Source organism: Sceloporus undulatus, chromosome 3, assembly GCF_019175285.1.
Source record: "Sceloporus undulatus isolate JIND9_A2432 ecotype Alabama chromosome 3, SceUnd_v1.1, whole genome shotgun sequence".
NCBI classification, from domain to species: Eukaryota; Metazoa; Chordata; class Lepidosauria; order Squamata; family Phrynosomatidae; genus Sceloporus; species Sceloporus undulatus.
This window is the reverse complement of record NC_056524.1, coordinates 77,426,507-77,453,499: the sequence shown is the minus strand read 5'-3', so window position 1 is coordinate 77,453,499 and position 26,993 is coordinate 77,426,507. Positions and strand designations below refer to the sequence as shown.

At 41.3% G+C, this 26,993-nt stretch overlaps 1 protein-coding gene across 3 annotated transcripts; it reads left to right on the top strand.

Moving 5' to 3' along the window:
• The first annotated feature begins 1,847 nt into the window (after positions 1–1,847).
• PRRG1 (proline rich and Gla domain 1) lies at positions 1,848–25,969 on the top strand. 3 transcript variants are annotated; one of them, XM_042459315.1, is made up of 4 exons: positions 1,848–1,973; positions 15,547–15,581; positions 21,372–21,532; positions 22,077–25,969. In XM_042459315.1, exons 2-4 carry the CDS (start codon positions 15,572–15,574, stop codon positions 22,569–22,571), a joined length of 666 nt encoding a protein of 221 aa, XP_042315249.1. In that variant the 5' UTR covers positions 1,848–1,973; positions 15,547–15,571; the 3' UTR covers positions 22,572–25,969. The 3 variants fall into 3 exon arrangements, with proteins under 3 accessions (XP_042315249.1, XP_042315250.1, XP_042315251.1); XM_042459316.1 differs by lacking the exon at positions 1,848–1,973 and adding an exon at positions 3,547–3,601; XM_042459317.1 differs by lacking the exon at positions 1,848–1,973 and adding an exon at positions 5,705–5,787.
• The last annotated feature ends 1,024 nt before the right edge of the window (positions 25,970–26,993 follow it).

Genomic DNA, 26,993 nt, shown 5'->3' with positions numbered 1-26,993 from the left:
TTCAGAGTAAAAGGTGACTTTTTAGAAACTGGATTAAAGCCACATTCCCTGCAAATTCACTTCCCTGTGAATCATCGAGAACATTGTGTGCTCATCTTGTGGCCACTGCAAAGTTTGTCAGGTTTTTTCACCTGTGTAGACAAGCCCTAAGTCCTCATCTATCTGCAGTACATCTACAAATATCAAAATGCTAACCTGTGAAAGTTAATAGGTCATTTGCCATTGACTCCAGTATCTGTTGTGACAAAGCTGCCTTGCTGAGATTGCCCAGGATGGTAAGCAAGCCAGAGCCGCTGTCTTCTTTGCATTCACGTTCCCCCTATATCCTATATTTCAACCTTCATGCCAGGAAGAATTTCAAAACATCCTCAGTTTGGAACCTGGCTAATAAACATGAATTTCTATTTCTGTTTTTAGCTTTTTTGTTTGTTTGTTTGGTAATGTCTCCATTTTTGCTTGCCCTGCTTCAATGGCCATGGCTCAATGCTACAGAATTCTGGGAGTTGTAGTTTGTTGGGGCACCAGAGCCTCTCTGATATCTCACAAATCCACAAATCCTAAGGATCATTTGCATGACGCGCCATAATGTGAATCATTGCATTCATGCATTCTGGGTTTGTTATTCACACTGTGGAACTGCATCTATGTGCATCTCTGCAAATTCGATTGTTCACATGTGCAAGCATTCGCATAAAGATGGAGCTGATTATATGAATGCATTCAGAACCCCTTTTTTGGTATGCAGCATTTTATCCTGGGTCTATTCAGGTCTATTTGTATCTGTTTTTCACACTAGTGTTATTATTATTATTAACCTTTATTTATAAAGCGCTGTAAATTTACTAATGATGCTGATCTTTTTTAAAAACTCGAAAATCCCAGTATCGATTATCCCAGATTAAGTGGTTTTTTTGGCAGCTCTCCCCCCCCCCCCATAACTTAATTGTGTGCATTTGGGATGTGTGTGAACAGAGATTTAATCTGGATTTATCCTGGATTATTTTCCCAGTGTGAACGATTCTGGTATTGAGTCATGGTTCAAAACACACTGCAGAAACAATCCAGTTTGAGACTAGTTTAACTGCCCTGGCTCAGTGCTAGGCAATCCTAGGAATGGCAGTTTACTGTGGCACCAGAACAGAGGAAGAAAGCTAAATGCCTCACAAAACCACAAACCCCAGAATTCCATTGCATTGAGCCAGGGCAGTTAAAGTAGTGGCAAAAGTGGAATTCTTTCTGCAGTGCGGATGCAGCTTGGATGGTCACAATAATGAGTGGCATAACCATTTTTTAGGCTCTCCATTCCTGAGAATAGTACACTTGCCCCTCTGCATTTGCTGAAGTTAGGGGCACAGGACCCCCATGAATGTAGGAAAACTGCAAACAACAAAAATACTGTGTTTTTACCTGAGAGAACAGCTTTCTAGGCATCTCTAGGTGCTCCAATGCCTCTCTGTGGTCAATATCTGCCAGAGCCTGACCATCGAATTGCCCTGGAGGGGCTCAAAAGGCCTAGTAGAGTGGTGTCTCTAGGACTCTCTAGGTCCTTGAGTGTGACTTTTGGCTCAAGTTGGCCCCAGAGCTGCTCTGGAGGAGCTAGAGATTCCTAAAGAGAATAAAGTAATCAAATCTGTGTGAAGCAGCAAATGTGGAGGAGGCAGGAGCAAACACACACAGGCTGCTGGCCTCTTCTTAGGAGGAGGAGGAGGCCTGAGGGCTGGAAAGGAGGAGTCCCCCAGCTTTGTGGGGCGGCGCCTTCCTTTCCTGCTGAGCTTGGGCATTCCACTCCCGCCTTCCCTTCCCTCTGTTTTGGGTTTCCCTCCCCTCCAGCTTTCAGGAATCACAGGAGGAGGAGGAGGAGGAGGGACGGGGAGGCAAGGCAAGGCAAGCGCAGCGCCTGCGTAAAAGCGCGCGGCAGGGAGTGCGGCGGCGGCGGCGGCAGACTGGCGCTAGACTGCAGGAGCCAGGGCCAGGTAAGGCAAGCTCCGGGGGTGCTCTAGTTGGCCTTCTTTATCCACGGGTTCAAGCATCCACGGCATGGAAATGTTTTTTAAAAGCTCCCAACCAACAAAGCTTGCTTTGGGCGTTTTATCGAAGGGACGGCGCGGGGCTCGTGCAGCCACAGATTTGGAGGGTCCTGGAAAGGGGTGGGTGGGAGCCCAGCAAGTCCTCCTTTTCCAGGGCCCGCCCTACATTTCCGCTCCCTGCCCAGGAAGGGCTTTCCGAATGGTCCTCCATTTGGAGCCTGACTAAAAGAAGGAGGGTTTGGAGGTTTGAGTGAGGCAGGCGTCTCCTGTAGTCTTTGGGGAGGGCCTCCGCTTGCTGCTGTTGTTTTTTCTGGGGGCTGGTCCTCTGGATGGGAGGGAGTCGCCCGGAGTGGAAGAAGGGGAGGGGGTCTCCCCTTCAGTGCAGAACTCAAGCGGACCTTGGCCCTGCTGCTGGGGCTTCTAGCTTGCAGACTCTTGGGCTGGGGAGTTTCGGGGTTGGAGGGCTGGACTGTTCGATGAAACTCATGAAGCCCACTGGGTGCACCTTGGGCAAGGCTCAGGCTCTCTGGGGAGGGGAATAGACCTCAGATAAATAAATCTTAAATAAATACACCCCCCCCCTTGAATCAGTCTTGCCAAGGACCCTGTGAGGTTGTCCAAGTCACACTCTCTCAGCCTCAGAGAAAGAAAAGTGACAAGACAACCCCGTGATAGGTTCGCCTCAGGGGCGCCATAAGTCAGAAAGGACCAGCAGGCACACAACAACAATGAGGCCCCAAAGCTCTTTGACAGACTTTGAAGCAAACTACAAACCCCATGCCCAAACTGCCCACTCTGGGCCCCACAACAAACTCCAACCCCCAGAATTCCATGGCCTTGAGCCAGGGCAGCTGTGGATGCAGGATTCCCAGGGGAGACTGATCAGGAACCCTTTTCCTGTGGCTGCCACATTGTTAGCTGTGGAAGAGAAAGAATGTATCTGGAGCCGATGCTGCCACTTGGCTCCCTCTGCTTGGGATGGAGCCTGGGCACCCAAGGAATGCCAATGATATTGAAATGAACCCAGAAATGGCAAGGTTTAAGGCAGACACTTGTCTTGAGTCCCAATTTTGGTACAAATAACTATGAAATAATAGTAATTGGCTTTAGTTCATTTTCTAATCTTTCCACTGGAAGGACTCCTCTGAAAGAAGTGACTTTAAAGCAAGCCCTGTTCTTTCCTGGACTTTCACAATGTTGAGAAGGACTCTCCTTGCAAAAGCCCAGCCCTGTTGAGTTTACCAGGAAATTGGCCTCCATTGTGTCTGGTACTTGGAGCCTTGACCTCTTCCAGCCCTTTCTGTGTGTTGTCTTTGCCCTGAGCCCTCCCAGGGGGAAAAAAGAAGGCATTGTACTTCTGTGTTTGCTGCAGAAAACATTTCCCTTGCCAAGTGGCAGCGGCGTTCAATTACTTAGTGTCTGATATATCTCTCTGCTGACGATGCCTGGGCAAAATCAAGTCTGCTTTTCAAATGCTTTCAGCAGCCACCATGAGATTTCTTATTTGACGTGTGGAGGCACCTCGACGTATTTGTGTGAACATCAGAAAACAGATTAATCCACCGCATCAGACAGTAAAGGCATGTATTTACATTCCTTCCTCATAAAAAAATACACAAAAGTATGCAGTTTGAGCTGGTTAGCACATTTATTTATTTCCAGGATTTATATCCCACCTTTCCCCCACAATGGGATTCATATTTTAGCTTCAGATGGGGCTGAAATAAACAGATAATGTCTGTGACATGTACACAGCTCTAGGTATGTTACTGTCGTGTGCCTTCAAGGTGTTTCCAACTTATGGTGACCCTAAGGTGACCCTATTGGGGTTTTCTTGGCAAGATTTGTTCAGAGGAGGTTTGCCATTGTCTTCTCTTGGGGGTGAGAGTATGTGACTTGCCAAGGACGCCCAGTGGGTTTCATGACTGAGCAGGGAATCAGACCCTGGTCTCCAAAGTTGTAGTCCAACACTCAAACCACTATGGTTTTCATGCAAGTACACAAATACTTGTGTACCAACCCTCATATCAGATGCAACTGCCAAAAATGTGTCTGAATGAATTTGAGTAAGACCTGTTTTTATAATGGTGTAGTTCTTTTTTTAAAAAGTAGTGACTCCTATGATTAACTGATGTGATAACCCAATCCATATCACTGATGTGATAACCAGAACCATATCAGTGGTGTTCTTAGGTTTTCTCTTATAAATCCCAGTGGGGAAGGGGCTTTCAGAAAAGGTAGTTGAAAACTGAGACATTCCTTCACCTGACTAAACCTGCTGCAGTGCCCCCCTGAACAGGTAACCTGGCTGTGCACTTGGCGTTCTTAGGCCTTTCAAGCTATTCAGAGATAATATACCTCTCAAAAATATTTTTAGATATTTTAAATATTTTTAAAATAATTTAAAAAAAAGGTAAGATAATAAAACCCGTTTACAGATTACTAGAAGATCAGGACATCTGAGCAGCTATGTCACTGTAAGAATTTCAGTAGTAGCAGTAAAAGGTGAGCACACTGCCTCTTCAGCATCATCTCTGTTTTGTTTTTGCAAATGAAAATTCTCAGCTAACACAACACGCAATCTACTTATCCAGACAACATATAGATCTCTGAACATATTGAAAAATACATTGGAATCTTCTAAAACATACATTGTTGTTGTTGTGTGCCTTCAAGTCATTTCCAGTTGATGAGATTTTTTTGGCCAGATTTGTTCAGAGGAATCAAAGGCTTTCATGGCTTTTTGTGAGTTTTTCAGGCTATGTGGCCATGTTCTAGAAGAGTTTCTTCCTGACATTTCACCAGCATCTGTGGCTGGCATCTTCAGAGAATGCTTGCCTGGAAAGGACTTGGGCATGTATATTGTGTAACCTGGAAAGGCAGGAGTGATTTGCATGTGTATAGTTTTGTTGCTAATGGCAGGCCTCAGGCTGGGAGGGTCTGCAAAAGAGGATTAGTGGTGGGATCCAGACCACCCCTTTGAGGTGGCCTGCACCCGCCCCTTTCCCCTCTGGATTGGGGCCTGGGCATCTGCAGCAGCAGCCCCAGAGGCCCCAATCCACCACATCTCCAGGCCTTGGGGAAGCGGCAAAATGCCACTTCTCCAAGGCCTGGTAAAGTGTGTTCTTAGGACTTCATGCCCCAAGGACACCCTGACAGCTGCTGGGAAGGGGAGAAAGGGGCCACTCGGCCCCTTTCTCTTCCGCATCGCTGGCGTGGCTGTATAAAGGCCGTGCCAGTGATGTGTGCGGCAAAAAGGAGCTCTGTTTCACCCTGCAGCATCGCAGGGATGTTACGCCTGCGCTGTGCCATTTGGCTGCAGCACAGCCGTGACATAATGGCGGTGCTTGTGTATACAGGGCGCCGCCATTATCATGCTGCCGCAACGTGCTAAGGTTGCAGGGCGTGCGGTGGCACCACCCTTGGGCAACCCTAGCATGTATCCAGGCCGGCGCAAAGCACCAGTCTGGAAAGCCCCAGTGTCTGCTTGATAGTGTTCATTGTCTGCTGGGAGATTTCTCATTTGCATTTGTTGAATCTTTATCTTGCTATTTTTCAGGACTGGTAGCCAAACCTTGTTTACTTTAAGGGTTTCCTCTTTTCTGTTGAAATTGTCCAGGTGTTTGTGGATTTCAATGGCTTCCCTCTGCATCCTGACATGGTAGTGGTTGGCATGGCCTAGAATTTCAGATTTTCAAACAGTATTTAATGCCCAGGATGGTTTGTGGCATGTTCTGACTTTTAAGAATCAATTTACCAGGTAAAAATTAAATTATATTTTCAGCCACATTCATTCACATGGGAGTAATCCTACTCTGCTAAAACTGAAAAAGCTTTTTTCCCTCCTGAAATGTATATACTTTGTAATTGGGATATTACAATCTAAAGATGGCTGCCAGCCAGGAAACACCTGACAGATGAAGGGGTTTATCACACTGAAGGCTAAGTGCCTAAATCCTGTGCAGAAATGGGATTTAAATCCTGGAAAAATCCTGCAAAACGGGATCATTTTCAATTATACAATTGTCTCCATCAGCATTGGGTATTGAGCATTAATGCAAAAATTGCCTGCATAGAAAGTGGACAAAATCGGCCGCTTTTTACTTTCAGGAGAATCCCAAAAGTAAAAAGTGCCTGATTTTGTCCACTTTCTGTGTGGATTAATGCCTGATTGAAGTTGTGAAAAAACAATCCCACTTCTGTGGGATTTTCCCATTTTAAATCCTGTCTCTGCAAACTTCTGCATAAATCCTGTGTGATAAACTCCTAAATCAGTACTCAGATCCCAAGTGACATTTCTAGCCAGCCTGTTGCCTGTTTGTTTAAACCACCCTTCCTTAATACAGGGCCTTCCAAGGATGTTGACTACAACTCCCTGCCAGCATAGCTGGGTCATTCTGGAAATTGTAGCCCAACACATCTGGCAAGCACCAGGTTGAGGGAGACTGGTATAAAATTAGATCACATATTTTATTCTAAAAGGTCAAGAAGGCTAGCAAATAATCAGAAACAATTTTTTAAAAAAGCACTAAAAGTAACAGAATAAAAGTTTTCCTTGAAACAAGTAAGTATCTACTAGGAGTAACAACAATAAAGATACAAATTGATGCACAGTCTTCCCATTCATGTCCCAAATAGCCTCCTATAGTGTGTGTCTAGGAGCTATGAAATGTGTTGGATTCTGCCTCTCATAGTTGACAGTAGGCATCAGTTTTCCTATCAGCCATTTTAATATTCTGGTTTCTTGTTAGTCATTCCTAATAGAGACTGTCTTGCCCTTTAAAAAAAGTATAAAAAATGTTTGCTGCTCTTGACATAAAGGGTTAGACTGAATAGCAGCAGTGAAATTAGTTGGGCCTTTTCACTCTGCTCTCCATGGCTGGGATTTACAGCCACAAAAATGTATTCATTGGAATCCCATTTGAAACTCTTCCTGGCAACTTCAGATTGAAAAGTGGAGGAGATGAACTGAAAGGCTATATAGAGAACTTTGGAAACTTTGGCTCAGTAATTCGCAAACCTAAGCCAAGTTTGATTTTTTTCAAATGCTTGTAGCTTTTTGCAGATGCGTGGATCCAATAAGGAGAAGGGGGCACAAGTAGACAAGGAGACAATCCCCTTACTTCTTAAGCCCAGAAGTGGTTTTTTTAAAATTCAAAACCAAACAAATAGCAACAAAAACTCATTAAGTTTATTGCATATGACTTTAATCCCGTGACTAGTTACCTGGGAATAAATATCATCAAACTGAGAGATGCTACATTTAATTTTTGAACGTAAATGTTAATTAAAATTAATTATTAATTTTTTATTTAGTTTTTATATTATATTACTTTTTTTCTTTCAAGGAATGCAGCCCTCCAAGATATCTTGAGGGGCCAGTTCACTCCTAGTCTGTCACTCATCCCTGATCTAAGTAGTTGTTTTACTATAGTAAGGGTGGGCTTATTTTCTGGAGTAGCAAAAAAGGGTAGGGGAGATTGCAGCAGCCATTTTTACTTTGTGTTCTAGAGAAAAATCAGAAGGGAAAAAAAGCATATTACACTGTTGTGACTCTATCAGTGTATTCTGTTTTCATTATTTCATAAAAATGTACATGGGATTGTCTTGGACAGACAGTAGTTGTTGAACAAAATGTATTTTTAGTTAGCTTGGAGCAGGAAATATCTGTTTCCTCAGACTAACTATGGCCTTAACACTATGCCGAGTTAGCTATTTTTGCAATTCGATCTATAGACCTAAATGCAAAGAAGGAATGCTAAAGAAGGAATAGAACATTCTGAAATGGCTGCAGTAAAGAAAAATGCAGTAACCATGTTGGCATATTGTGATAATCTACTGACTGTGGCTTAATAAACCAAGACATTTGGTCTGTGTAAAAATAAGATTCCCTTATGTACTTAGCTTATGTACTCTTCAGGTTTTTGTTTTGTTTTGTTGGACAAAAGCAAATGTGTTTTTAAAAAAACACCCGCTGTCTACTTCAGTACTGTACAATACATCATGGGGCATAGTGTACTGGGTGTGGTTCTAGATAGACAGATACGATTGAGGGTCACCATGTACATCATGGATTTTCCACTATAGTAGATATGCCAGACATGCAGTTTCCTGTACAAAAGCAGTATTGTTTAGTAAATTCCTAATGTGGAGTTGTGAAGTTTCCTAGTCCTCCACTTCCCTCTAACAGTCAATTTTTCCTATGATCCGTGAATGAAGAGATATTTTACAGTGCTCCTGTTCATATCTGCAGGCATGTAGCTTTTCCAATTTCCTGGTGGGTGGGGGACATGGCCTGGGACAAATGTAGAGAAAAGTTGGTGCTGGCAAGTGTTTATAGCAGTATCTCAGCTGTAGTGGTATCTCCCACTGCAACCCCATTTTTAAAGTTTGCTTTTGGGATGATATAATATCTGTAGCTATAAACAGAACACACTTCTCTAGAGAGAAGATTAAATGGACACAAACTTGACATTAAGGAAGAGAAGACAGAAAAGCATATAGAGGAGCATTTTAATTTTCCAGGCCATTCAATTGTAGGAGTCTTGTTTCTATTTAATTTAGAAGAGTGACTTCAGAATATGAAACTGACTAAGTTATTTGGTGAAGACATGATTATTGTCTTTGAGCCGTTGCAAAATGTGAAACAGTTGTGCACTAACTCAGTTTCTGAGCCATGTAAAGAGTTCACAGTAATAGCAATCTTCTTTTACTTCAGAGTTCTAAGCAAGTGCCCTACAAGCTAGGGCAAGGTGCAGTTCCTAACATGACGAAGGGCATTATGTAAACCCCCCTAGCCATGCCCCAAGAGAAATCCAGAGTCACACCATGGGCATTGTATATATATTACTTTTCTAACAGACTGCTTTAAAAACTCCATTTAAAAGCTCACAGGGATTCAGAAGTACTTCAGTTCCTACACCATAACAGGCAGGGGAAATTATGGACTGTTCCAGACTGCCAAAATAAAGCTGCTTCGGGTCTCTTTGGAGGTATGCTATTTAAATGATGCATGCATCCTAAGAATCCGGAAGCTGCACCAAAGCTGCACTCCAGTGCTTAGGAATGGAGTGTGGCTTTGGCGCGACCTCCGGACTCTTAGGACCCATGCATCATTTAAATAGCATACCTCCAAAGAGACCTGAAGCAGCTTTATTTTGGCAGTCTGTAACAGGCCTATGTGCTAGCCACTTAGCAAGCATTGCAATGATCATTTTGTACTTTAAACTAGATCCTAAGAAACAAACTCCAGCTGAAACACAGAAATAATGCTGGTTGCTGATATGTTGCCATTGACCTTTCCATGTTTTGCTGCAGCAAGTAAAAACTGATGTTCATGTCAGTAAATCATGAACAATGATAAAAAAAAGACAAAAGATTGTAAGCCTGAGGGCAGGGAACCATCTAACTAAAAGATTGTACGTATGTACAGCGCTGTGTAAATTTACAGCACTATAGATAAATAAAGGTTAATAATAATAATAATAATAATAATAATAATAACCTCCACTTTAAAAACAGACATTCAAAACAAAACAAATACTAACAAAATCACATGAAGTTTATTGTGCATAACTGCAGTCTAGTGACTAGTTACCTGTAAATAAACACCATCAAACTGAGAGATGTTTATTTCTGCTGAGCTGGTTTCAACTTGTAATACATGTTTGGTATATTGTTACTGTCATTCTGATGCCTGAGTCACAGTAGGAGCTCTAAACTTTGAAGACTCTCCCTTCCCCTTAGCTAAGCTTCTTGCCAAGGAAGAATTAGTGGCAATTCCTCCTTCAGGTCTTCACTGAAATGTACTTTCGCAAAGGGTAGGAAGCTTGGCCTTTGCTACCAGATGGGTTTGGGAGTCATTGTTAACATTATGTCCAAGTGTTGACAATTGCACAGTGGCATGGACAGGATTTTTTATAGTTAATGAGCAGTATTAATAGCTTTTACTTTCTCTTGGTCATTAAAGGTTTACCATTGACTTTCTTTTAGCAACCTGCTGGGACAGATTTCATAGCTATTGGGATGGGACATGGGTCATGCCACTGTACATTTCAAACACAGTGTTTGCTTCCACACTATTATGAGCTTTCAGAAACTATCTTCCATAGGACTCACCTTTGGAAGGAAGGATACATCCCACTTCAGGCCCTGTTTAACCAGCAACAGGCAACTAGAGTGCCAGCTGGATAGAATTAAATGTTTAGGGGGCTACTACTCCCAATTGCTGCAAGGAGATGCTGGGTTTCATCAATTACTAACCACCTGCTACTTGATTTACCACCAGTGGAGCTTTTCTTTTAATCTTGATATATGTCAGTTATGCTGTAGGAACTGAAGTACTTCTGACTCTCTGTGAGTTTTTAGTACCAAATGAAATACTGAGGTTACTTAGATCTACAGTCAATCCCAGTGGGGATCCAACAGCAAGTGTCACCCACTGTGGGGGTGGGACTACTTGGGGTGAGACTTCCAGGTGGGACCTCTGGGGCCAGGGAAGCATTCACTCAGGCCTAGATAGTGCTGCATAGGCCGCTGAAATGGCTGCCTGCCCCCCCCCGGGCAGGAGACCCCCCCATGGCTCAGAGTGGCACCCGCACAGTCCCAAGTTATGCCTGTGGGGGAGAGCAGTGACCGGTTGTCGCCCCCTTTTCTGGGGTGTCACCACCACCACCACCCATGATGCCACTGGTCAATTCCAGTTTCACAAACAGTGGAAGCCTCAGTCTCAGAATTAGCTTTCATTTTTTAATAGCAAATATATCCGTGGTGAACTGAACACAATTTAAAGGAAGATGTTTTCGTACTTCTACTGACTGGTATCAGAGATCGTCTGGCAAAAGAATTTGCTGGCACAACTGCCTTGCCAGCTTAGATCAACCAGAAGAGCCAAAAATGGAGTGGAGAAGGTTCACAACAAGGGAGGGCCTGAGTTATGCCAGGTCAGCCTCCTCCAGCTAAGTAGTTGCTGATATCTTTAGGCTGATAGTGGTTTGAAGTCAACACAGCTTCACCTAGCCAAGGGTTGGTTCTTCCAGCCCTCTCATGAGGTGCAGTTGTTAGATACCTAACAGATACATTTATCACCTTATGTGTCATTCATAGATAACTAACAGATTTATATATTTTTCTCTTTAGATTCTAAACAGTATGTTGATGGTAAAATCAGTTTACTTCACTGTAAACTCAAATTTAGAGTAATGGTTTAACAAATAAATAATATGTGAAATTATAGTACCTTAGTAAGTTGTGTTTTGTTCTTAACAATTTGGTCCAAATCCAGAAATAGTCATGCTTCTGTCCTGCTGAAATTATGAGTTGAAAGAAAATTTATGTCCTATTAATTTCTATCAGTATTTCAAGAAGCTGATAATGAAGCTCTTGTATTGGCAAAGAAAGTTTAGAATATGTGCAGTTTTAAACACTTTAATAAAGCCTTTGTTTAATGAAAGTTTTTTTTTAAAGTCTGGTTGTTTTTGAATGGTGTAAATCAAGGTAAATAAATAATCTTCGGTCAGAAAAGGAAACCGAATGTAAAATATTTGTTTAGTTTATTGTTCTCCCTCAGCAGTACTTTGAAACTTTTTTGGTGTTAAATTAAGAATGTATTTGCTGTTCCTGATTTTTTTAAATTGCTGTCCCTGAAACAGGGAGAGGAGGAGAAAACAAAAAAGAATAATTTTGATATCCCACAAGAATGTAAAGCAGTCATCTAAACACCCTCAGTTTGCTTCAAAAGAATTACACGTCTTCTATGTGAACAAAAGCCCATCTGTTGTGTTGGTTGAAAACATGTACCTTATCAGACAGCGAAAAAATGTTATGGGCTTCTGCTTTACATTTTAACAAAATTCTCATGAGGGTGGGAGTGGGATCTAACTGCCTTTTTGATACATTGTAATTGTAATGCACTTAGTAAGAGTCCTTATGCTCTTTCACACATCTTTCTAACGCTTAATGTGTACTTACCTAGGTTATAACCCCCTGATAAGTAACACAAACTTTGTACAAAGGGCTAGGTGTAGGAAAGAGTGTACACAGTATCTTATTTAGCTGTGATTGTGTTTGGTGCTACTCCCATTTACGCTTTGTATGTTATGATATGTAACAGTGAGTTGAAAGATACATTGCTGGCTTGGTGGTAGCAATATAATGACTGTCACTTATCTACACATCAGTTGACACCATATAGTGTAATAGTATTATTGGGCGTAGTAATAATGTTCCCAGGAGGGATATACCGTATATATTCAACTATAAATCAAGAAATCTATGCCCAAATATTGACCCTAAAATCTGGGGTCGAATTATACAAGGGTCAATGCAGTTACCATGGCTTGAGATTGACTGGAGAACAGTTAACACCACCAACAACAAACAGTAATAATGGTCATAAAGATCCTTTAAAAAGTAGCCCTGATGTCCCACTCTCCGTGCCTCGGCAGCACTTGTTGAAAGAGCTGCGATGCACCAGTGTGAGTGTGCATGGAGTGATTCCCTTCTCAATCCTATCTCCAAACTTTTCTTTTTCCTCTTTGCATTTCCCCATTTTCCCTCTGTTTGCAAGCCGATCTCCAAACCTTGCCTCTTCTTTGCATTTCCCCATTTTCCCTCCGTTTGCAAACTGATCTCCAAACCTTGCCACTTTGTATTTCAGACCGCTTGCAAGCTGATCTCCAAACCTTTGCTTCTCTTCCTCCTCCTTGTGTTTCCTCTGAAAACCAAGCTTCTCTTTTCGCCCCTCCAATTCCACTTGGAAACCAACCTTAAAATCTGTCTCCTAAATTCTGCCCTAGACTTATCCAGGGGGCATTTCAAAATCCAAGATTTTGATCCTAAAACCTTCCCTCGACTTATACGTGAGGTCGACTTGTACACGAGTATATACAGTAGTTGATACTAGATCTGTCTCTTGTTGAATAGTAAGTGGTTAATGGCGTATAGCAGTGATATGGGGCCAAAGAATTTGCAGTGATTTAGTTTCAGTACTCATGACTTCTAAAAGGGAGGGGAACATAAATCCATCAAGCTGTAATCCAGAACTTCCACAGCCCCTGTTGAGAATGAGAGATAGCTCTAGATGACAGCAATAGTCTGCTGAGATTTTGGCCCAGGTTCCCTGATAAGCTCACCCATGTAAATACTGAAAAAACATAGGGGAGAGAGTGGAACCTTATGAACACCATAGAACAGTTTACTTGCTGCTAAGCAAAAGTACTCAGTGTCTGCCTCTGGAAAATATCCTGGAGCTGCCAAAGGAAACTTGTTTTACTAGTCTCATATTCCGTCCAGTAAGATACCATAACCAGTGGGATCAAAAGCTGGTGAGAGGTCTAGGAGCATCAATGGTACTACACTTTCCCTCTCTCCTGCATCAGATATCATGTAGTAAGATGATCAACTCGGTTTCCACACCAAACCTGGGTATGAAGCCAGATTGAAGTGAATTTAGATGTTGCACAAAATTGGATGAAAATCTATTGAAGCCATCAGGAAGTTTTCCAGTTAAAATTTTCAGGGAAATCCACATCACTGGTGACTAGCCAGTTTCAGTTTCTCTCTTAGCAGGGAAAGACAGTTGCTTATACATAGTTTATTGCTACCCTTGGAGTGTGTTACTTGCAAGAGGTCAACTGGCACAGTAGGGCAGAGCATAAATGATGCCTGCACTACACAGTTCCATCTGAATGCTCCACTGGGTAAAGTTAAGCTACATTCCTCAGCTTCTTGCTCCCTCTCATTGCTAGCTATTATGTCTGTAAATGCCATCTGGAAATGACTGATAACAAGTAGCTCAGAGAAAGTTATACATAGTTTTCTTTAAACAGAAACAGCTCTTCATAAAACTAGTTTTTTAAGATAGATCTGTGGTCCTTACAGTGTGTAAACCACCCTAGAGTTCTTTGTTGTCTAATCAGCCATATTAAATTAGTAATCCTGGAAGATAGTATTCACCAAAACCATTTAATTTTCAATGTAAACATGTCCCTACCACAACACCCCCAAAAAGGAATCTCATAAAAAAGGCTAACTAGCAAAACACAATATGCAAAGAGATTTTGTAGCACCTTTGAGACTAACTGAAAGAGAGGGCACACATCTAAGTAAGTAGATTCAAGTCTATGAAAGCTCAGGCTACCAACTTCTCCCTTTCTGTTAATCTTAAAGGTGCAAACAAGATCTCTTTGTATACTGATATTCCAGACTAATATGGCTATGTCTTTAAATAACTACACCAAGAATAACATTCATGCTAAAAGCCAACTTAAAAAGTTAAGCATGCAGTGGCTAATGAACATCCCTACCTATTACAGAGTTTCTGAATGACAGTTAACTGTAATTCATAGACTGCACTTCATTAAATGATTGGCCATAGTCAGTTCTGGCAAATACTGATGTGTTTTTGTTTGTTTGTTTTTAAAAGATTGTTGCACTTTTCACTGCTGATCCTACCCAATATCTTAAGCAACAGAACTCCTTCTTCAGTATGTTTTGGAGGCAAAAACAACCTTGGCAGTAGCATGGTTACACTGGTGCTCTCACAAATGCCTCCCTTTTTAGGTAGGCCAATGTTGGCCCCCACCCCTCTAAAACTATGAAAAGGTATTTAAAACAGTGTTTTTTAAAATTATTTATCTATTTATCATATGCCCTCGATGGACTTCCAAGTACAATTTTGCCACATGGAGAGGAGCTCGCCCCTTGTGGGATGAGTAGGCCTTTTTGTGGGTCTAAAGCAGATTAAGAGGCCCTGGAAACATGGAACAATTGCTAGTCACCTCCCAGAGTATGTGTGGGCTCTATCATCAAAAACAAATTTAGCCTTTCCAATTCTGGTAAGGTGTGCTTGCTGCCCCCAAGCCTGGATTGTCACCCCCAGCTGTACAGTATATGATTGTCCTAGTTAACTTATCACACTAGGAAGATCCCGCAGGAAAATGGGAGTTAGAGATTTAAAGCACAGAAAACCTGGAAATGCCCAAGGTTTATCACACAATGTCACAGTTAACATGAAATAATGCAAAGTTAATCTGAATGCAAAACAGAAAAAAAGGCAGCTTTTTACTTTCAGAACAACCTGAAAGTAAAAAAGCTGCTGGTTTTCTCTGCTTTGCGTTCGGATTAACTTTGCATTATTATACTTGGGCAGTCCCTAGTGTGATAAACTCCCCAAATTTGTAAGTTTTGTTTAAATTAAAATGTACTTTCAATCCTGTTTAACTACCGTTTTCCTGCAGGATCTCGCTAGTGCGATAAACTCCTAGGACATTTCTTTAGAATAGCTTAGCTATATTGATTGTATTTAGTGATTGCTATTTTAATGTATATTTGCTGTGTTTTTATCTTGTAATGGCACTTTCTGTAACCCGCCTTGATCTGAGGAAAGGCGGGCTATAAATAAATATTTTATTATTATTATTAGCTTGTAATTTAATAACACTTACACAATCTTTAATATGCACCCTGACTGGGAGGTTTCCTCATATTGATACTAGCTTACTTCCTTCTTCTGTTCCAGGAAACTCCAGGAGACAGTGCTAAATATGGATAATGGTAAGTCTTTGTATGTATCTGTATATGCTTCATAGAGATTTCACTCAGTTTAGAGAATGTGCAATGCTAGACCAATGCTTTTGTTCCAAATGCACGTGTACTTTTTCCCTCCACCCCAGCCGATAATCTTGTTTGCCTAGCTGGAATGAAGTTGTTTCTCCAGTACTAGTGTAATAGCAAAGTATCTGTGATGAGAAATTGCAAGCATGCCTCCCCAAATCTGGCACTAAGTTGCCCTCAGTATATCAAGTTGCCAGAAGCCAGTGATGTCCAGCTGGCACAGATGCCCTTCTCCAAATTGTCCACAAATTGCAGAGGATGCAGGAAAGCACTGCTGAACACACTAACTTTGGCACCAACAGAAGCTTTTGCTATGTCAGAAAGTCAGCATGTGATATATTTCTCTCCTAACTTTTAGGAGGAAAACAGAAAAAGAAAGAAAGATAATTTCAGGGTGCAAAAATATCTTGGAGAATAATGGCTATGAATAAATGAGTGTGCCACTGGCCACATTCTGGACCATGTCTTCTGTACTGGATGAGATTATGGTGATCCAAGAGTAAAAAGACTTTCTATAATTTGGTTGTCATAGACAGATCACTGCCTGTTGTGGTTTATACTTGCTGGGACTCAGAACTTGCATAAGAGTGGGGGACATATTAAAACAGTCCACCTCACAAAGCTTATGGATCAAGATGGATTCCTGATGGTTCTTGGGGAGTTCTTCCTAGACAGGTGACCCTGCTGAATCCCTGGCTGACCCCTAGGATGCATAAATAACTAGGACAATGGACACAATTGTGCCCAAGTGTACCTTCTCCCAGGGTGAAGCCAAACCAGCCCCCTGTTTTTCCAGGGAGCTGGTGGCAATGAAACAAGTGAGAGAGCAACTAGAATGATGTTGGCAGAAAACTCAGAGCAGGTCCGATCCAACACAGGATAAAGCTTATTTGAGGGCCTCCTCTGGAACAATACAGGCAGCAAAGGCAAATTTCTTCTCTGCTGCTATTGCATCGTGTGTATGTTAACTCCTTCTCTGCAAGAAGCTGGCCAACAGAGCTGTTTCATGAAGAGCTGTTTCAAGTGGTCAGCATCTTTTACTCACAGGCCCAAGAAAGAAAAATCCGAACCACTTCACAGTCCACTGTGAACATTTTGCAGAAAAAATTACTCAGATCTGCTCTGTCCTGGGTGCTATACAGTCCTAACTTGCAGGGGATCTGTTTCAGACACCACCACCCCCATGAGTTAGGAGACTCACAGATAATCAAGCCCCATTGAAATGAATTGTGCAAGAATAGGGCACACACCGCGGGAGCCTACCTCATTCACCTCAGTGGCGGGTTGCCCTTCCCTGGATTGTCAAGTCTGCCATTTTCAAGTCAGCAGACTTGGAGGGGTGACTGTAATTGATACAAATCTAGGGGATGTAATTTTGACCTCTCCTTGTCTGATGATAAAGAGTACTTCTCAGTTTGTACAACCTGAGCATGTGCACAGGATTCTTGAGGAAGTGAGAACCACTACAGGAAAGTTAGATCCTAGCCCTTCCTGGCTTATAAAAGGTAGAAGGAGACTGGCTGAGTGAGTAGAGGGAGTGATTAATCCCTCGCTGAAACAAGGTAGAGTTCCAGCTTGCTTGAAGGAGGGTGTTATAAAGGCATTATTTAAAAAAATAATCCCTGGATCCCATCATTCTGGATAATTATCGTCCAGTCTCTAACATTCCCTTTTTGTGGCAAGGTTGTGGAGCATGTGGTGGCCTCCCGCCTCCAGAAGTTTCTGGGTGAGATGAATGATCTAGATCCATTTCAGTTTTGTTTTAGGCCTGTTTATGGGACAAACACAGCTTTGGCCATCTTGGTGGATGACCTATGTCAGGAGTGGTGTTCTTGCTAGTTCTGCTGAATCTTTTGGTGGCTGTCAATAACGTTGGCCATGGTTTTCTTCTGATCTCCTTGCTTGATGGGACTTGAGGCACTGTTTTATAGTGGCTCCATTTCTTCCTGGAGGTGCAAAAGGCAGTGCTCACTGCCTCAGCCTTGGTTCTTTACCCCATGCTATTTAGCATATACATGGAACTGCTGGAAGAACTTGTCTGGAGTTTTGAGGTTCAGTACAACCAGTATGCACATGACACATAAATGTATTATTCCTTTCCACCACAAACCAAGACAGTTGATTTGGTTCTAAGTTGGTGCCTGACATCAGTAATGGACTGAATAAGAACAAATAAATTGAAACTTAATCCAGACAAAACAGATGTGCCCCTGGTCAGTCAAAAGGCAGATCAGGGAACAGGGATTTAGCCTGTACTGGATGGGGTTATCCTCTAATTGAAGATGCTATTCTGCAGCTTGGGTGTGATCCTCAATTCAGCTCTGGGCCTAGAAGTCTAGGTTTCAGCAGTGGCTAGGAGTGCATTTGCACAGTTAAAGCTTGTGTTCCTGCTGCAACCATTCCTTGAAATGCCAGATTGGCCATTTTGACATTAGTTACATCCTGGTTAAATTACTATAACACTCTATGTGGGGCTGCCTTTCAAGAGTGTTTGGAAACTACAACTGCTCCAGAGAATTGTGCCACATTGCTAACTGGAGACTGGCTGCAGGAAACACATAACTCAGTTGTGGCAACAGCTCCACTGGCTCCTGGTCCATTTCCATTTCAAAGTACTAGCTTTGACCAGCACGGCAGGGGATGGATTGGATAGCCCTTCCAACTCTATAATTCTAAGACCTATAAAGCCTTATATAGCTCAGGTCCAGGTTATTTGAAGAACTGTATTCTCCCTTATGAACCAACTTTGAGACTATTGAAGAGGTGCTTCTCTCTGTCTCACACCTTCACAGGTACATCTGGTGGGAACACAGGAGAGGGCCTTCTCACTGGCTGCCCCCAGGTTCTGGAACTCCCTTTCCAGAGAAATTAGACTGGTACCCTCCCTACTTTCTTTTCACAGTCAAGTCAAGACAGTTTAGACAGACATTTGATGATTGAATATATAAGGCCCATCCCACCAAATAATGCGCAGAATCTTGCTAATTGTTGTACTATGGTGTGTGTGTGTTTTAATTTTATATGCTATATGTCTGGTTTAAGTCTCTGGTTGTTTAATCTCATTTTAACTTTCATATCTTGTAGATTTTTAACACTACATTTTTTTAATTTGTTGTAAGCCTGTTTCAGTCCTGAACAGGGGGAAAGGCAGGATAGAAATAATAATAGTAGCAGTAGTTAATTAATTGTCGCAAGTAATTAACTGAGTAGTAGTTAGTTAATTAATTGTCCATGTGAAAGTCATTCATGGTATAGTTCAGTGATGGCAAATGTTTTAGAGACTGAGGCGGGTTATAAACCGCCAGAAAGTACGCGCGGAGCGCATACTAGGGTTAAGAAGGGGCGGTGCTTCCGCACCCCCCTAACCCTAGTGCACGCTCTGCATGCACAAAATGGCGGCGGCCATTCCACACGGCCACCGCCATGATTACATCACAACCACGCCGCCTCCATATGAGGCAGTGCAGTTGTGACGTATTGAGGCCGTGCCACGGCGCATAGTGCGCCTTTTCGCCGGCCCTGGAAGGAGTGCGATTTCCGCGCTCCTTCCTCTGAGCATCTGGGAGCCCCGCGGTGTGGCAGCCGCGGCTCCCGGACGCCGCAAGTGGCGGCGGCAGGACAGCACTGCTTCTCGGTGGTATGTAACCCGCCTGAGTGCCCAAATTGCAACCCAAAACACACTATTTATCTCAAAGTGCCATGTCCTTTTGGCTTTCTAGTAACAAAGTCTGACAAACTCTGTGCTAGGGCGACAGGGTGTGTGCCCACAGAAAGGGTTCCCTATAGTTATATAAAGAGTTAATCAGAATTTAGTTTGGTAATCTCTTGATTAATGGTAATGGAATAATATTGATGCAAAGAGAGATAATTACCAACATCTTAAATAGATATGATGTGTTTTCTTGGTTGAGAAAGCATCACATTTTTTAGCTTTGCGCAATGCTTGAAGCTGTAGGAATCCTGTGTTTGAGGAGTAGCCATTTCTTCATAACAGAAGTTCCTGTTATTGAAGAAATGGCTGCTCTGCAAATGCTTTCAGTACAGAACAGGCAAATGGACGCTTCAGTGACACTTTAGAACAGGGGTTCCCAACCTGGGGGTCGCCAGGTTGGGATTCCCCCCTGCCTCCCCCTCCTCTCTTTTTCCCTGCGAGTGCTGGCGCTAGCACCGGCAACCACAAGGAGAAGGGGCCGGGGCCGCCTCCTCTTCCCTTCTCCTCGCGGGTGCCATCGAAGGCACCCGCAAGGAGAAGGGGAAAGGGCCGGGGCCGCCTTCTCCTCTCAGCTTCTCCCCGCGGGTGCCATTAAAGGCACCCATGAGGGGAAGGGGAAAGGGCCGGGGCTGCCGCCTCCTCTTCCGTTTCTCCCCACGGAAGCCAGGCACCCGCAGGTAGAAGGGGACAAGGACAGGGCTACAAGCCCCAGCGGCCTTTGCGGCTGGAAGTCCCACCCCTTCTTCGCCAGTGGCCTCCCTGATTAGTTGGGAGGCCAGGTAGGGGCGGGACTTCTGGCCGCAAAGGCTGCTGGGGCTTGTAGGCGGTTGAAAGTCCCACCCCTACCTGGCCTCCCAACCAATGAGGGAGGTCGCGGGCAGGACTTTTGCCCACAATGGGGGTTGTGGCCCAACAAAGGTTGGGAACCGCTGCTTTAGAAGTATGACTGGCTATCACACCTTCATGCTTCTGGAGTGATTTGCGCTAAGCCTCCCTTTTAGTTAATGTCACCAAAATAAATAATCTATACTTTATAAAATTCAGTAATTTGGTTCCTGGAGGAAAGACATGAGAGGAGACCACCAGTAGAGACAACTTCATAGGGTGAATAAAATTAAGGCATATATTTAAGAAATAATGGAATCATGGGCGGAATAGATTAAATGCACCTAAACGTGTGTACCAGAGAATTTTTTCCAGCTTTCAATAGCTTTTCCTCTAACCAAATGTCTCTAACGTGTATCCCAGCCAGCCTTTCGCAGTCATGAGTGTTCATCTGCTCCTGACTCTTCTTGTTGCTTCTAAGATGTTTCAAAAAAGGTCCTACTTTCTGAAGATCCTTTTTGAATCCCTCTAGCACTGGGCTATTCTTAAAATTTCAACATAAACTTACAGCATGGCTTCATGTTCTCCAAAATTACTGGCTGTGGTTTTCTAATCTTCCAGTAGAGTGGTCTCAAACTGGAAGGGTTGTTACTTTCTGAGCCCTTCTCCTTCTATCCAGTGGCTCTCTTCCAAATGACTATGCCAACCAGTTCCAAATGAAACCAAATATTCATTTAAAAAAAAATCCACTGTGTTAACCTCTGACCAGTCATCTCTTTACAATTCTTTACAGTTTTATAGGCCTCTATCCAATTGTAAGTCCCAGCTAGAGTGGGTTCACTGAATCAATGGGATTTACATAACTGCTGCCTTGTACCATTTAGTAATTGATTAATTGGGTTTGTTCTAGTTGCAAATAGCAATTGGATTTAGGCCTTTGTTTTGCCTCATAGTCTGTCCTGGAATGGTTTTCAGTGTTGCTGCATTCTCCAGACAGTTCCAGTAGCGGTAGTTAAAAATGATAAACAAAACCAGTTCATTTTAACTACTGGTGGTAGGTTACTCAATAGACTCAAACTTATTTTGGAATAAAATATTTATTTTCTTGCTCCAGAATATTAGTTTTATGCTGAACTCCTTGAAAATTTCAATATTACACCTGTAAGGTACAACTATTTCCTTGTTTTCTGCAGTGTTCCTCACAGAGGCTAATGCCAATTCTGTCTTAAAAAGATACCCACGGGCTAATGGGCTTTTGGAAGAATTTAAGCAGGGAAACATTGAGCGTGAATGCTATGAGGAACGCTGTGATAAAGAAGAGGCAAGAGAAGCTTTTGAAAATGATGAGAAGACGGTAAGTTAGCTACTGCAAATTAAAAAGTGTGTTAACATTTCACATGAGATTTTACAAGTATGGTACAAGTAGAGTCTGATTCATCCAACATGTTGTTGGACTTTAATAACCAAACTTTAATAACATACTTTAATAACCAAAGATTTACTACAGAAACAGGGGAGCTTAATATTTTGGGTGTGGATGATATTTGCTCTGAGTCAGATGCTTTCTGCTAAACTGATAATCCACTGGTATAAATGTATTTCTATTACCCTTGCATGTATGCACATTTGGTTAATATTCAACTGTCAAAACATGTGGCTATAAATGCAAGTTGCAACAAATGTGATTTCAAATGAGAATATTTGGGAATGTCCAAGCTGAGAGGCAACCATGCCAAGATGTTTGCTATGTGGAAACATTCCTTTTCTGAGATATTTTCCACAGCACCAAATAATCTGTAACAAATGCAATCTGTTGGTGTAAATGGCAGTATAAATTAACTTTATCTTTTAATTTGAAGGTGAAGAAAACAAATTTCTTTCTTTTCACTTGTTTTTAGATGGAGTTTTGGAAAGAGTACACACATGGACTCCATGGAGAAAGTAGCACAGGACATAACTGGTATCCATTTTACCTTGTCTTCCCATTAATCATTGGCCTTTTCATCATTCTTCTGATAATATTTCTCACATGGAGATGTCTGTTCAAAAAGAAAATGCGTCGACGGTCCATGTATGCACATAGCAGAACCACTGGCGATACATCCATTGGTGATGATAGAAGTTCCCTTCCTCAGCCACTCAGCATACTTCATTCTCCCCAGGAAGAAATGTTTGAAGGTAATGGACACTCTCCGGGATATCTTAGCTATGTGGATGGGCATACAGATTCATTATCAATAAGGCTTTCAACTTGTGACCCACCACCATCATATGAAGAAGTTGCTGGTGAAAATGGCATAAGAAGAAGCGAAACTGCAAATCCCTTGGATCCACCACCTCAATATGAAGACATTGTGAATAGCATTTCAGTACCTCCAGTTATCACCAAGTGAAGCAGGAGGAATACCTTAAGAGGGTTTTAAAAAAACAAACAAACCTTAGGACTTGAGCATCTTATTGCAGCTTGATGTTTATATCTATAACAGTTCTTAATTCATTACACTACTTCCTCTTCTACTACCCCAGATTTGATTTGCCTTGTGGAATTTTTCACCACTACCCCCCTCAAAAAAGAAAGCAGTCTGCAATAATAATTGTATATAGTTCCAGAGATGCCATTTCAATCAGTTGGTATTTCTTTCGGTATTCCTGAAAGTAGCTCTGTAGCAGACATAAAGGGCTGAGTAATAACTAAGGTACAAAAAAGGAATTTGAATCAAAAAGGCTAATTGGGGGGGGGGGGCGCTCAAAGGATGATATTGGTCTTAGCCAGAGAGCCAATGGCTATAAGTAAGGCTGATAAGTTAAAAAAAATAGGAAATGGTCTCCATTGTTGTGAAAAATACAGTATATATGGATCACTCAATTGTATGTTCAGGCACAAAGTCTGTTTCTTGGGAAAATGCTAAACATTTCAAACCTTAGGATGTGGGAAACGCATACTGACAAGTCACAATTAATGTTGTTGTTCTCTTCCCTGCAGCTAGAGCCTGACTTGAATACTGTAAGAGTAGTTAAGAATACATAAATTAATAGAACTGAGAGCAGGGAAATGTAACCATATGTGATTGCTACACAAAGAAATCATCACTGCACACAGGTTCCTATTTTTATTTTTTTGTAATGGATAAAGAATATGCAATGATTAAGTAGTTTCACTGGCTGGCTAAATGTTTTCCTTGATTTTCTGATAGAAACATAGCTCCATATTACTTACCCCAGGATAAAATGGAAGTAAACTGATCCAGTTTTAAGTTGAATCTCAGCAATTTGCCCCAATTCGTATTGGTTTTTTCCGTACAAGTTATGAAATGGCCCACTATCCTGGGCTGCAGTATTGAGTTCTGAGTTGGATGTGCTTTTTTACTTCAACAAAGAGCTTCTTTTAAAGCTGGCTGTTCTCTGTGTTTTTACATGCTAATTTTTAAAGGCAGATAAGACTATACCTGTGGCAAGAAACTGAAAGTGAGCTCTATCAGGATGTATTGATTGGTATCAAGTGTGAATTGTTTTGTAGGTGGATGATACATTTTAAAAGTTACTCCTCACAGAGCACATTAGCTATTCTCTCAGGTGAGATTATTTTGCCCTGGTAAAGAGTTGGAATGACAAATATGTGTCATACTTGAGTTCAAATTGCTTAAGTTTGAATTAAATACATAGCATGGGTGGAAAAAACCATGTTCTCAGGTTTCTTTAGAAAACCATTATAAAATTTTGGTATTTCTTTAAAACTGAGTTTTAAGCTCAGTTTCCAGCCTACTGCTTCATTGTGGAGAGATATTCTTGGAGTGGACACCACCTTACGTTTACCATTTCATGTGATTACTTAGACATTTGAGGAGTAAGGAAATATGATAGTCAGGGAAGAAGCTTGAAGGTAAAAGATGAAACTAATTGAGCTCTTGATCTGCTTGTTTGATTAAATATCATAGTGTGATACTCAGTGAAGCTGTTAGAATGTGACTGTGTTAAATGGGGTCTTTTTCAAGTATATTGTCTTTAAATCTGGAGGCGACTGATTGTGGTGAATATAGGACCAGGTGGTGGTAGTTTTTCCAGGTGTTAATAAATGGAATAAACATATACAATAGTTTTAATTTTTAGCCCCTTATACTCACTTCTCCTCTGCCTTTTTCTTTGACTACCTCTCTACCTCTCACTTGCTGCCTTATGTGTTCCCATTTCTGTTTTCTGCCCTCTACCTAAGTTCTCAATTGCCATACATTGGGATTCAGATCACTGCTAGTACAGCGGGCCCTCAATATCCACGGGCTAGCTATCCACAGACGGATTTAACCATCTACAGACAGCAAGCCCTGTTGCTTTCAATGGTGTGTGTTCATGAAGCCACATTAGTGGCCACATTCATGTCACATCTACCATTGAAATCAGTGGGACTCACGGTCCTGCAATTTTCTTTATCTGTGGGGGAGAGGGTCTGGAACAGATATGAAGGGTGGACTGTAGCTGTGAATACAGAACCAAGAAATAGTCACTTGAATCGATTCATATATTACACAGTACTGTACCACTGAGTGTTAGAGTTCCAACAAGGCACATTAGTTGCTGCCATGAGGGAATGAATAAATTTTATTTTTTATCAGGGGCCAACTGTTCTTCTGAAAAATCATCCTCTCTCTAACAAGGACATGTGTACTTGTCTGATCATGACCACTTATCAATCTTCCCCTTCTCTCACCAAAAAATAAGCCTAAAGAATCATTGCAAGCATCCAAGTACACATAAACAAGGAGGTTCATTCAGGAGATTTAATTCATTTTGGCAGAGTTGTTATTGAGCCAACTGCTTGTGTCAGCTATAAATTAGTGCACATTGATTATTAATTTCTTAAAATTACTACTGCCCCCCAAAAGCTTGTTTTAATATGCACAGGAAAAATATGACAAGTGTGCACAATATGGTGTATGTCAGTGTCTTTTGGGTTACGTTTATCTAAATAACAGGGAAGATGCCAGATCCCATTAGGGGTAATCCAGATGCCTGGGTTTTTAACTTTGACACAACCACTTTAAGGCCCAGCCAGAGTTGGGTCATTCCTCTGCTATGGTGCCTCATATCTATTCTACAAAAATTATTTGTGGTGGAGGAGAGAGATCTAGGGTTCTCACCAATTATGTGGTTGGTTTCTATGTTGCTGCTCATTAAAGAACACAGACAGTGTGAGTTTTTAAATGAACTAAAATAAAAGTATCTGCTTTTACAGAATACTTTGGTTTGTTCCCATCTGTAGATTTTTTTTTCTTGTGTTGCAGTAATTCCAGTTCTATGAACTTTTGAAAGTGAACCTTCCTGTTAGCATATTTTTCTGCTTTGCCATTTTGATTTTATCAAATTTATTAACCCAACATACAGCAATTTATACAGAGCTTTTATTTTTTCATGATATTCTTAACTATTTTTAAATAAAAATATTGCCTTGCAATAAATAATAATATAAGATGCATAACCTCACCTCTCAGTATTCTAGATGTTTGAGTGTGTTGTTTTTGGTTGACTATTAAAAATGCATACATAGATTTTAAAAATGTCATTATCTTGTGAAGTTCTAAATATATCTAAGTTACTAAAGACCAGTAAGAATGTAGAAGTCATTGTTTTGTCAATAACTGTTGACTCATGTGATAATTTGTTCAGTCTTCAAAGTACATAAATAACCTAAATTTGACTGCAGTATTAAATATTTTTATGTATGGTTTACACTTAAATTATGCTGTTTTAAAAATAATTCAGGGGCTCTTATGTTAAATAAAACTGTTTTTTTAATTAGTTCCTCTGGGTGTTTATTTTAGTCTTGTTTTATTGTCTCAAATAAAAGGATATTGTAGGTTTGCTATGTCAGTAGTATAATATTAAAAAGAACCTTTAAATGTTTATCAGACTGCATATTTATCAGAACTTCTTTCAGAATATAATGATACACTGCATTGTTCAAATAACTTTCAAAATAACACTTTTAATTTCTTGCTGGGACTTGTACATTAATCTTTGTTAAATTTTAAAATACCACAGAATTATTGCTGACTTTGCAAGAACAGAGTGATCAGATAACATTACTTGTTAGTCTCTCACCCAAAAGCCAAAGAGTTTATTGACTGAAATAGAGTTGAGGGGGCATGACTCTTTATTAAACTGAAATTACTTCAGGGTTTTGAGCTGGTAATTATAAGGCAATTAATTTAATGGTTATCCATTTCAGTACAGCATCTTTGATAAAGTGAAAATTGAAAACCTACTTGGAGGACAATATATTTCTTAAAGAGGTGGAATGATTATGCATAAGGAAGCATAAAACATTTTTTTTAGGTTTACAGTAAGATCTACAACTCCAGTATGTTTAAAACAAGAGTTACATCTAGATTAAGGCATGTTCAGCTGGGTTAGTGGATACTGAATTCGCTGAGCATCCCTTTGAGCCCAAACTTCTGTAGTAATTTTTTTTTAATTTAGGCCTCTTAGATTCACATTCACTACTCCATTGTAGCTTCTCAACAAGCTATTGAGATGGCTGGAATCATTATTTACACAGTATGCTGATTTTATACTTGGGCTTTAGCCTGAGGAGATGCAACATCTTCCATAGTCTATGATTTAATCTGTTTTTATTTTGTGCCATTCATTTTGCCATTCCTCAGCAGATACAGTGGGCTGGGATTTGATTTCAGGATCCCCCATGGATACCAACATCTGTGGATACTCAGGTCCCATTAAATGCAATGACACAGTACAATGTTCCTTATATAAAAAGGCAGAATCATAGAATCATAGAGTTGGAAGAGACTGCAAAGGCCACC

Coding starts and splice junctions, on each gene's coding strand:
- PRRG1 (XM_042459315.1), top strand. Junction 21,533..22,076: donor TTGAAAATGATGAGAAGACG/GTAAGTTAGCTA, acceptor ACTTGTTTTTAG/ATGGAGTTTTGGAAAGAGTA.